The sequence below is a fragment of the Phodopus roborovskii genome, unplaced genomic scaffold (genome assembly GCF_943737965.1).
Source record: "Phodopus roborovskii unplaced genomic scaffold, PHOROB, whole genome shotgun sequence".
NCBI lineage: Eukaryota > Metazoa > Chordata > Mammalia > Rodentia > Cricetidae > Phodopus > Phodopus roborovskii.
In genome coordinates, this window is record NW_026126585.1 from 5,497,715 (window position 1) to 5,510,442 (window position 12,728).

Consider the following 12,728-nt stretch of genomic DNA (forward strand, 5'->3'; position numbering starts at 1 on the left):
CTGAACTTGCTGTGTGACTGAGCTGGTGAGGCACTCCTGCTCCTGGGATTACCCAGCACTCTCAATTTATTTCAATTGCACTGATACATTATTAAAATGTTTGTATATTAGCTGCTTTAAACAACAGGCATGTTGGTGGTGCACACCTTCAATCCCAGCACTCGGGAGGCAGAGGCAGGAGGATCTCTGTGAGTTCCAGGCCAGCCTGGTCTACAGAGCTAGTTCTAGGACAGGCTCCAAAGCTACACAGAGAAACCCTGTCTTGAAAAGCCCCAAACCAGGCATATTAGTTTATCCTCAACATCTAGCAGTCCTGGTGCCTGACAATGATCTGACAGCTGAGCCCTTTGTGCCAACTACAGGGCACCTGAGAACCCTCCCTCTCGGTGTGCTCTTTCGTGTGGCCCTTTAATGATGTAAGCATTTCATGCTTCCCGGCTGCAATGGGTAGCATGCAGATAAGATTCTTGGATTTCTTCTACAATGAATCAATTTTTTTAATCTTCAAATTAAAAAAAATAAAAATAGCCATAGACATAAAATACTTCTGTAGCTTCTGTGATTAGCATTTCAAGATCAGAAAAATTAGACCATACTTATAGACCTTTGATTTTTTTTTTTTTTTTTTTTTTTTTTTAACCAGAGGGTCTAACACTCTTGGCAATCCTCCTGCATGAACTACCATGCCCAGCAGAATGTTTTTACCATAAAAAGAATGATAACGAGGTCATTTGTGAAAATCACTTGCTTTTCTGTCTTAACCATCCCATCTATAAAAACACAACAGAACACAACCAACGTTAACTAAAATATTAGTTATATTCACTAGAAACATTACTCAGTACACGAACATGGAGTTCTGTGCTGATGATTCCTTTTGGTCAAAAGGATAGTGGCATAGCACCATGCCTCTGGAAGGACTTCTCTGGTCTAGATTATTTATTTATTATGTTTCATTGAGACAGGGGTCTCATTATGTTGATCAGGTTGATTTCAAACTCCCACGCTTGAAGGAGCCTTCTACTTTGGGTTCCAGGGTCAAACTCTGGTCATCAAGCTTAATGACAAGCGACTTTACCATCTGAATCATCCCACTCTCCTCTTCAAGTCTAGGACTGTGATCATTGAACCAGTAGAATGAGAGTAGAACTATATCACAGACATTTATTTATTTGGGCTGAACTACTTATTAATCCCTCACTGCTCAAGAAATAACATGTGCTGCCATCTTGAGACTACCAGTCATAAGAACAAATATTTATAGTACAGCCTGGATATCCTTTATTCACAATATCTAGAACACGAAAAAATTTTCCATTTCAGTTTAGATTTTCAAATATATGCAAGCACACGTGCACACATACACACACAGATGAAGCACTTGTGGGTTGGAACCTGAGTCATACATTTTCATATACATGGCCTGATGGTTAAACACATGTAATATTTTTGGTCTGCTTGCTGCTGCCTTTAAAGTGCAACCTTTAACAGGCATGAAACTGCTGTCACATCAAGTCATCTGGAGACTTCAGATTTTAGACTAGGGGTGACCAACTTACCAATATGAGAGCCTAAAGCACATAGGACACTTAGGAGACACAATTCGACTGCCCTGTCCTTTATTGCATCCAACGTCTTCCTCATTAGAAATTTAACAACAAACTATTTCATAACTAAGTTTCAAAGAAAGAAAACCCATGATGGTTTTCTGAACCATTCAGGTTGAACACTATTGTCTATCTCAGATTCTAGGAATAAAAATCACTACCTCCAACATAAACTGAAAATATTTCTCTTCGGTTACAAGCTTTTCAGGCTTCTAAAATTAAATCTGCTAAGACATACAAGAGGCGTTCATTCAGACCTCGGACTGCAGGATTAAGGTTAGGTGATGCTGAGCCATGAGACTTCATAAGGAACAAGCAAGTCTTTTACTCATTAGGAGTCACTTGCATTATGGAAATGCTAGTGCCTTTAATTATATTCATACCCACTAAGTCTTTTCAGGCACAAAGAAGAGCCTATGTGCTTAAAGTGTTATGAGCTAAATATTTTTAAGAAGAAAAAAACAGGAAAAAAAAAAAAAAAAAAAAGGCACCAGGCGGTGGTGGCACTGGGGAGGCTGAGGCAGGAGGATCTATCTCTGTGAGTTCGAGGCCAGCCTGGTCTACAGAGCAAGTGCCAGGACAGGCTCCAAAGCTACACAGAGAAACCTTGTTTCGAAAAAACAAAACAGAACAAAACAAAAAAGGGCGGAATGATGGTTGGACATTAAGAGCAATGGTTGCTCTTCCAGAAGACCCAGGTTAGATTCCTCGCACCCACGTGTCAGCCAATACCACCCACAACTCCTATTTCAGGGGATCCAGTACCTTTTCAGGCTCCAGAGGTAGCACACTAATGTGGTACACAGTAACACAGACATACATGCAAGTTAAAAACCCATTCACACAAAATAAACAAGTCTTAAAAGAAAAAAAAAAAAAAAAGGCACCATGGAGAATATTTAGTAACTATGATCCAAGCAAAAACAAAAAATAAAGCCACCCCCTAAGAGGATCATCCATTAGTGCCTTTTTAAAAGCACGCTAGATGGTGACTGTCTTAAAGGCTGGGCTGAGATCCACAACTGCTCTTATTCAGGGGAGGTTAATAGTTTGAACATCCATCCTGTATCTATCTATAATAAATTTAGGCAATGATCCCCTTATATGACAGTAAAGCAGATCAAGGCCTGTCTACGAATTTCATGTTCTAAATGTTTTGGGTTACATATCTGACATGCCCTGTTATATCTGCAACAGGAGCTTACTACAGGAGCCCTATGAAAGTGGTCTTCATTGCACTGGACAGAGAGGTTCTCTGTTCCAACTAAGCCAGAACAGGTCAATGATACATTGTTTATAACAAAGCTTCATTATTTGAAAGCATCAACAATTCTCAACCCAAATCTTCAAATTTCTCTGTATATAAAGTTCAGAAATTTTTATAAAATTTAAAATAATTGTAAGAGGAAATACTGATTCCTTTCAGTAATGTCTCAATAATCAGAAAGGTACTTTACCAGCGAGTTCGCCTCCAATGATTAATTAAAAAAAGCTTGAATTAACTACATTGCAAAGTTCAAAAAGGACTGAAAGTGTGAAATATATGCAATCCATCATAAAATAGTTCCCTTTTGACGTCAGAACTTTATTTTACAGGCTGTATAAGGCTAGTTTATGAAGGTGTTACAAACCAGGGTGATCTGTCAAGGATTTTCAATACAAAGAAAAAAATAATAAGTAGCAAAGAGAGCTTTCTTTCTCTTATGTATAACCATCTGCTAGTAATGTGAGCATTCAGTCTTGTCTCTCTACATGAACCATACTGTCGTTACTGTAAGTTCTAGACCTGCGGTAGCAAAACACATAGAACATAGTAAATTTTTACTAAAACTGCAGGTACTTAGCTGAAATTGAGGCATACGTCACTTTAGAAAGCAGTATGTGAGAACAGTATTGTTATAGCACCACAAAAGGCCAGTATACCATGACAAAACATGGTTCCTTTTGTGTCTTATTCTTTAAACTCCGTCTATTGTGAAGGCATGTAGTAGGATGACAACTGACAGTTTGTCATAAACATTAACATCCTAAGAGATCTGAGTGATGTGCTAAATGCTAAAATTATGGAAACCCATCCCAAGGACACAGTGGTAAGCACACCCTTTCAACATGGCCAACACCTGCCATCATCTGTGACAGCTTACAGCTTCTTCAGATCCTCTTCCCTTCCACAAGAAGTCAATCAGAGCACTGTATAACTAGTGACTGGCATGAAATAAATTCTCTCCAATACTCCTAATGGAATGGTTCCTCTACAAATGCCATAAAATACATTAGCAACCTGGATGACAGAGTTCCACGGCCTAAGAGGTGTAACAACTCATATCTCGGTCATGGCTGCACGGCCAGAAAAATGAGCATCAGGATGGACTCCTGCATTCTTCACATTGTGCTCGTGTACAAAGTCAGTGTAGTTTCTATGTGCGGTCTGGGGTCGGGACAAGGCCCTTGTGCTCCACTGGTTTCCACCACGTTGACAGCAGTCACTGGTAGCAGAGAGCCTAGATGGTTGAGGAGTGGGGAGTACAGTTAGTCAACAGGAACAGAGAACATGGATGTGTAAAGGAGAAAGGCAAGGTGAGCGGTTACCGTGCAATGATAATGTTCAAGAGTAGCAGAGGGGGGATGCACAGTTACATGCTTCATGTGATGGAAAGCACCAATAGAAAACACATGTAACTAGAATCAGTTAAGTGAATTAATTAATGAAGGAAAGTCACAGATGGCAAAACACTCTGTTATCATCCCTGCTGTTGCTGGGACACCAAGTAGAAATGTTGTTTGGAATTCTAGTGAGAAAAAAAAAATCTAAGTAAAGCTTTATTCAAATATTAGAAGGGATTCTAGTGAAAGGCAGAAAGACAAAGACATATGGAAAGGATAATTACAAAATGATCTCCAAACTTACATGATTTAAAAAAAAAATATAATCCAGGAAACAAAATTTAGGAGGATTAAACAAACAAAAAAACAAACAAAAAACCTGGCCTTAGACACCAAGCAAGCTTACATCAGCGCTCCAAATTAATAGTAATTCTTGTACTCCCTGTAATTAGTGACAGGGTTACAAACTGGCACGCAGCAGGCACAGAGAGCATGCACAAGTGCCCAGCACAGGGACTAGAGGGCAGACATGCACACATGCCGTTCCAGACGGAGTCACAAGAGTCCTCCAGCAGAAAGAAAAGCCTGCTATGGCTCAAAAACCAAACTTTTGTGATGTGACAAGGACAGCACATACTTCACTTAACTACCAAGGGAAAAAGGTCATTCCAAATACAAAGATACCTAAGATCTAGATTAAAAATAAAAAGTATTACTTTTCAAAAAAAAAAATCAATGAAATATTAACTTAGTTTTTTAATCTATTTACTTATGGGAACTGAAAAGACTTTTCAAAACAAACCTGGAAGGTATATTGCTTGCTTTTTAACATAATTTTGTTTCCTTTCACTGAAATACAACTTGCTCATCAGACAGACCTGACAAACAAAATTCACGACCCTTGATTTAGAGTCTCTAAAAGTTTAGAAATTAATTTTGGCTTATATTCTGGTTTATAGATGCAACATTTTCTAAGTTCTACTTTTTTGTGTTTTGATAGGGTTGGGTCTCCCTACACATCCAGGAGGGCCTGGGATCAGGATCTACCTCTGCGGTCTTCTCAAGCACTGGGACTATAGGCAGCTTTATTTTGTTTTGTTTTGGGATAGGGTTACTTTGTTACTCAGGCTGGAGTCAAATCCCAGGACCCAGTAGAGTCTATTCTCAGCCTCTCAAGCACAGGCCACTGTCATATGACTTCTACACGCTGTCCTGTCACCCTGTCACCCTGCCACCCGTCTCCACGTTTCGTCACGTCTTTCTAAAGGAGGACTGTTTCTAGCCTCCGCACTCCAAGCGTGAAGAAACACAGAACGGGAGACAGAGCGCCCTTACATGAAGGCTGAAGAATCGCTAGCTCTAAGACATGTCAGTGTGTTCAGGCCCAAGCCCTGCTGACATACTCTGAGGCTCGTCAGGTTTTCAGGGTCATCTCTACTCCATTCAGCAAAGGAGGCATCAGCATAACCATAAAAAGGAAGAGGACACATGGCTCCAAGGAGTTTTCATTTTTCTTGTAACTCAAATTCAATATACCCTAAAGCTACTCCAAAGGAACTGGTAGTGCCTAACAAATCAAATCAAACAGATTTAAATATGTACTCATTAAAATGGAATTCAATAAAGATTCAGCATCGTAACACAGGATGTAAACTAATGAGATTCTCACTCACTTGGTATTAAAGAAAGATGTGTATATTAAGACAGTTCTTTTACAGCTGAAGTCTGGTTACTCTCTGTTACAATAGGCTCCAGCAGCACATTAAAAGGATGGGATATAACTGCTTGCTGGGCTGTTATCTTCAGCAAGAAACTGAAAATTACAATGTCTCAAAGGCTAAAATTTGACATTTGTAGGCTTCATTTGTTATTCTTTTGGTATGTACATGTGTAACACACATAAATACTCTATATCATGTTCCCATGTATATGTATTTATATTTGTATATGTATATGTAACAAAACAAGAGAGGATCCCTCTCGATTTTAACTGCAAGTTATCTGGAACTGAAAAAAAATATACCCAACCATCACAAGCAAAGCATCCTGTCGTTAGTTAAGCCAACAACACCAGTGGAAAGATTGCACAGCACAGACCAGAGATAGTCGCCACCCACTGCTGACCCACCACCGTGAAGGAAGAACTGGCTGCACAGAAAGCCGGCCCAAACCTTGAAATCACCACAGAAACGCATTAGGTTTCAAGTATTAACAAGAGAAGAGAGGAAAATCCCATGAATCATCCAAGTGCATCATATAAACAGACACAAAGCCCGAACAGATGATATATCCATGGGACCAATCACTTCCAAGGAACCCTCCCTAAGTCACAGGGCTTTCCAGGAAAGCACAGACCCAACAGATTGAACCCAACAGGCCACAAAGTATCCATATTTGTGTGTTTGCTGTTGATATACTTTACTTTCATTGAACTAGTACTTAGCTCTCCAAACTGGGATGTTTTTCTTTTTCTTTTTCTTTTTTTAGACTTTAGTCAGCCACTCCGGGATCACACTAACGGAAGTAAAAAAGCCATCTGTCTTATGTTCTGCCTTTAGACAACTGTCCTCCCTTCTTCATCCACAAACCATAGGCTCACCATCCCTGACTGCTCAGTCCGCTCCTTTTTGGCTCACAAATATGAATAATTTGTTTTCAATCACATTTAAAGTGCTTTAAGATTATTGCTTAAAAGTTTAGAATACAATTACACCAGCAATATTTTGGTTTAGGAAGTTAACAAACCATTTCCTGTCGTGTTGGTCTGCTGCGGAATTCTGTGGAAGATTCTCTATCTCCACCAGCACAGGACCAGAGGATGAGGAAGAACTCATAGGCACAGGAGACCTCACACCCCAAGCCTTTGGGAAAAATCATAAAATTCATTTGTTTTGCCTATAAGTAAGGTCAAATACTAACAAACAGAAATAGCAACACCAAGGAATATAACTATATAAATCTATACAGCACATAAATGTTTGAATTTTAGTATACTAATTTTAGATAAGAAGTGAACATTCACAATGTGCTGATACCCCAGATTTATAATAACAGAAAATGTTTTATTCACAGAATCTTAGTAAAACAAGGAGAAGTGGTAGGAGTAAGAAAATAGACAAAACTTGTTAAATATCACACACTACAAAACTCCAACTAAAACAGCATGACAGTCACTGAAATTAACTATGTGCTCTGGCGTTTTAGAAACTTACTATTTATTATCTTACCTGTTGGGAGTCATTTTTCTGGGTTGAAGCATTATGAACACTATAATAAAGGGGGAAAAAACTATTAAAAAAAACCTATATATAAGGATTTGGAGGGAAGAAAAGGAGCAATGTCTTGACACAATCTTTTTTTTTTTTTTAAAGCTAACCAAACAAACATGAACATAGACCCAAATTGGAACTGAATTAATTACAAACTATTTACTTAAGTCCATGCTTGAATCATTGTATCATTGAGAAAATAAAATCCAAGAGCATAATTGTGTAGTCTTTGGTAAGACTGACACCTGTAATTTTACATTAACTTTTAATGTTGAATATGTATAATTAAAATCTTTCTTCTACTACTAATAAAGCATTATAGGTTTAAAAACCCTACATATAGAATTCTAGGTTATTATATTCTAATTTTTTTTTAAACTTACAGGAAGACCTTTTCTTAAAAGATCTATCGGTCGATTGATTGTGTGACCAGTGTTCTGCCTGCATGTGTCCCTGCAGGCCAGAAGAGAGCACCAGATCTTTAATTTACAGATGGTTGTGAGCCACCATATGATTGCTGGGACTGAACTCAGGACCTCTGGAAGAGAGCAGCTAGTGCTCTTAACCTCTGAGCCATCTCTCCAGCCCCTTTATTGAAAATTTAAACATTTACTTTGTGAATGTGTGGCGACCACGACAACTGGCCAGAGGGTCTCTCCTTCCACTCTATGATATGGGTCTCAAGGACTGAACACAGGTTCTGCAGCACGTGTCTTTATCCGCCATCTCCCATTTTAAAGAATGACTCATTCTATATTTATGTGTACGTGTATCCATGTGTGCACACAGGTATGAAGGTACCAGGAAAACCAGAAGGCGGCTTGTATCCCTTGGGGCTGGAGTTACAGGCATTTATGAGCTACCCGATGTGGGAGCTGGGACTCAAACTTGGGTCCTCTGGAACAACAGCCAGCATTCCTAAACACTGAATCTCAATTATTTTATTACTGACTATTAAGGGTGCTGGATTTCCAGGAGACCCAAGTTGAATCCCAGCTCCTTTTCTCAGACTATAGTATCCTGGTGAAAGTGACATCCTAGTCTACACATTAAATCCCTCTAAGCCTACTTGCAATAGAAGTTAGCCTCAATGAGTCTATGGTTCCTTTGTTACTTTCAAACATTTCGTTCAGCTTGGAATAACTTCTGCAGTAGCTTCCAACCCCCCCCCCCCCCAATTCAAACAATTTAAACTTGAGAAAAACATCTCTCACAATAAGCCATATTAACTACATCAAAACTTCCTGTTTAGAACACCCTACTTTTCTCATAATTTCTTAAGAATTAAAAAGTAGGGCTTCGGATGTATTTCATTGGTAGAATGCTGGTCTAGGATCCAGGAGGCCCTGGGTTTGATGTTTAGTGCCACAGACCGAAACAAAGCAAGCATCATTAATGAAGAGACAATTAAGGTAGGTTAGTTCAAGACATCTGATGAAGGGACCAGTGTTCGTTCGGCACAGGACACTCTAGACCAAGCTCTCAGCACTAAGGAAATTTATTGCCCCAGAGGGACAAAGGGCAAGGAATGAGAAACAAACACAGGAGATGGAGGACAAAGGAGAATGGAAAAGGAACAAGGGAGAAGGGGAAGGGATATTTGTCCCTGGGGGCGGGGACATAGGACTGCCTCTAGATGCAGGAGACAGACAAGACACATGGAAAAATCATGGTTTATAAAGGTAAAAAGGAAAACCCTGTGTTAGGATGAGGTGTTTAATTTTAACTGGGCATGTTAATTAGGGCAGTCAAAGGGGGTTCTGATCGTTGGATTTCAATACTTTGATATCAGTCTCAGGAGGAGGAAGCAGTCAAACAATGGGAGAGACCTTATGGCCAGCTTTAGGAATGCAAGGCCTCTTCATTTAGAAAAAGACCTTGAACATCAACTAGCCTTTTCTTAATGTATTTTTAGTGGAACCTCATGAGAGACTGACAGCAGCAATCTATAAACCTGTTATCCAAACTGGGTATATTTTATGAAACAGCAAAGTACAAGGTCGAGAAATGCTTTAGGTCAAATAGTTAGACACTATAAAAAAGGCACTGTTCTCCATGGTCCACTGAAGCAAAACCATTCATGCAGACAGAACGAACGCCAAGGGCAAGGGCGAAGGGCATACATGCCAGTTAAGTTCAGGTTATCCCAAGACTGCATGAGAGGTAGGTACCTAGTAACCTTCAGGGGTGATGAGTTGTCTTATTACTTAACTTCTGAAAGACACACTAACACACTTTTTAAATTAAGGTTTATTTATGTATATGTGCCATGTATTACTTATACATGCATCCTTGGAGGACAACTCAGATCATCTGGAGCTGTGAGCAACTAAGCTTAGTCTTTTTTGATTTTTGAAATTATAATTGTATTATTTCTCCCTTCCCTTTCCTCCCTCCAAAGGGCCATCATTTTTTTGTTTGTTTTTCAAGACAGGGTTTCTCTGTGTAGCTTTGGAGCATGTATTGGAGCTCTCTCTGATGATAGGCTGGCCTCGAACTCAGAGAGATCCACCTGCCTCCCAAGTGCGGAGATTAAAGGTGTGACCACCACTGCCCTGCATGGGCCATCATTTCTTAAATACCCTGTTTATGTGGTCTTCTAGAGCCAAAAGCATCACTAATGAATAAGCATCACTAATGAATAGACAATGACATTCTAAAGCAAAATTAACTTTAATTCCAGAAAACAGACCATGCTCATATTCACTCTGACTAAAAATGTGTATTTTAGGAAATCTTAAGAGCAGGAAATTTAACTTTGCAAATAAAAAACTCTTAACTGTTCCATATCATGTCACTGCTTAAATGTTTTCTTTATATTTCTATTACTTTCATGAAATATCTTTAAGGTGAAATGTCATGTCCTAGTTGGTTTCAAGAAAACAAGATGCAATCTACTAAATAAAGGGACTGAAATAATACACAACACACTTTCTAACCAAAACAATTGAAAATTTAAGATATGCACAATTATGAGGAAATTAAGCAATATATTCCTAAGTAACCAATAGTTCTAAAGAGAAATCATGGATTAGAAAACAATGTGGGAATGAATGAAAAAATTCAAACAAAACATACCAATAGTGCTCAAGGGGAATTTTACAGCTACAAGCTTATGCCTGGTGTGATTGGTTCAGGCCTGTAACCCCAGCAGCAGAAAGGCTGAAGCACCAGGGTCAGAAATTCAAATTTAGTCAAGGTGCATAGCAATCTTGGGATCTGTCTGGGCCTTATGAGACCCTATCTCAAAAACATGAGAAATAAACAGACAAAAGTCTCAAATCACTTGACCCCACCTTAAGATCATACATAGGGAACAAGAAGTTGGGTGTGGTGGTGCATCCTTCTAAAGCCCACAAGTTTAAGGCTAGGTTGGATCCTCTTAAGATCTTGTTTCAAATAACTAACAAACAGGCTGGGCCTGGTGAGCAAGCTTTGAGTTCCAGGCAGCCAGGGCTGCAAAGTGAGACTCTGTAGAGAACTTGCCTAGCTAGCACTCATGAGGCCCAGGGTAACAAACAAACAAAAAAGGAAGGCAGGAAGAAGAGGAAGTATCCAGAGCAAACTAAATCTTATGAGTACGAAGAAACACATATGAGCAAGAATTAATGAAAGGCTAACAAACTGACAATAGTCAGGGGATTGACTAAGAAAAAAGGGAGAAATCAGTTATAATTAAAAAGGGATATAGTACTATTTGTCTTAAAGAAACGAGACTGGAAAAATATGAAGTACATTCCCAGTTAAAATGTCTACAAGAGGTGACTGAATTAAGAATTTAAAAACTGGACTAGAAAAAAATCCAGGTTAGGTGACTTTAATGGAGATTATCACAGTGTTAGGAAAGAATTCCTTACAAACTCTCCTCACAAAATATGAGAAGAAGGACTATTTACAAACTTATTTTGTTAGGTCATAAATAGCTCTTATACCAAAACTGGATAAAGAGTCTATGAGAAGCACAGATCTCTGATGAATACAGACCAGAACCACACACACTAAAATGCAGATCCAGTAACAAGGAAGTGGCAATTACATACCATGACTGAGTGGAATCCAGCCTAGAATAAAATTGCTTACCTGCAAACCCACCGTGCTTCTTTGACATTCTCAGTATGAATAACATAGCTACTCAACTTTTGTTAAGTAACTGAATTTTTCTGAATGTCAATTTTATCTGGTGTTTATTTGTTCCCTATTATCCTCCCAATGCCTATGAAAAATCTGACATTTGGCAAGGTCTTCAACAAATATTTATTTAATTAATAATAGAAACTATATAAACTGCCCAACTATGTAAATTATCTCAGTTCCTATATTGCAAGGCATTACTCACCCAAGATCTTCAGGTTTTGTTGTGCTTGCTGACAAGAGAAAAGATAACATCTTATTAGTCCACCCCGCATGACAAATTGCTACACTATTCAAAGTAAACTGTGACTAACTGTGAAGACACACAGGCTGGGCTGCAGGTGAGACTAGTACCATCAACAGCATCCACTGCTATTCTTCATAAAACTGTGCACATCTATTCTTTTCCGGGATTTCACTTTTGTTTATGTACAGGGCAGGTCCCCTGGAGCTCAGAAGAGAGCATCGGATCACTTGGAGCTGGCGTCACTTGATGTGGGTGCTAGAACCAAATTCGGGTTCTCTGCAAGGGCAGTATGCTCTCTTACTGCCCACCACCTCTCCAGCCCCCACTCTACTTTTAAAGATTTTGTTCATTTAAAACATCTTGCCAGGCACTGGTGGGACATGCCTTTAATCCCAACACTTGGGAGGCAGAAGCAGGTAGATTTCTGTGAGTTTGAAGGCAACTTGGGACTACAGAGCAAGTTCCAGGACAGTCTCCAAAGCAATACAGAAAAACCCTGTCTCGGGGGAAAAAAAATCTTGTTTGTGTGCACGCATGCACACAGTACAGGTGCCTGCACAGACAAAAGGTGGTTGTGGTCTACCTGAGGCAGGCGCTAGGAACCAGATTCGGGGCCTCTGGAAGGGTGTTTGCTTTTTAACTGCTGAGCCACCTTTCCAGTTCAACATCTATTCACTTTTAAATTCCACTAAAAATGTATTTTCCTGTGTGTATGTCAGTCCCACAGAACATGTGTAAAGAGCGAGAACAATTTGTGGGAGTCCATCTTCTCCTTTTGAAACAGTGTGGGTCCTGAGGATCTAACTCAGGTCATCAGGCTAGGTGACAAGCAACTTCAGTCTGTTCTTTTAAACTGAATTTCTATAAGTC

At 39.3% G+C, this 12,728-nt stretch overlaps 1 protein-coding gene across 1 annotated transcript in view; it reads right to left on the bottom strand.

The window, feature by feature from the left end:
* The window catches only part of Epb41l5 (erythrocyte membrane protein band 4.1 like 5), a 92,507-nt gene that overhangs the window by 43,468 nt on the left and 36,311 nt on the right, over positions 1 to 12,728 (bottom strand). Inside the window, exons 14-16 of the mRNA XM_051203957.1 lie at positions 11,817 to 11,844; positions 7,439 to 7,478; positions 6,957 to 7,072 (exon numbers count right to left, since the gene is read on the bottom strand). Coding sequence (XP_051059914.1) covers positions 6,957 to 7,072; positions 7,439 to 7,478; positions 11,817 to 11,844 — 184 coding nt within the window. The remainder of the gene's footprint in view (positions 1 to 6,956; positions 7,073 to 7,438; positions 7,479 to 11,816; positions 11,845 to 12,728) is intronic.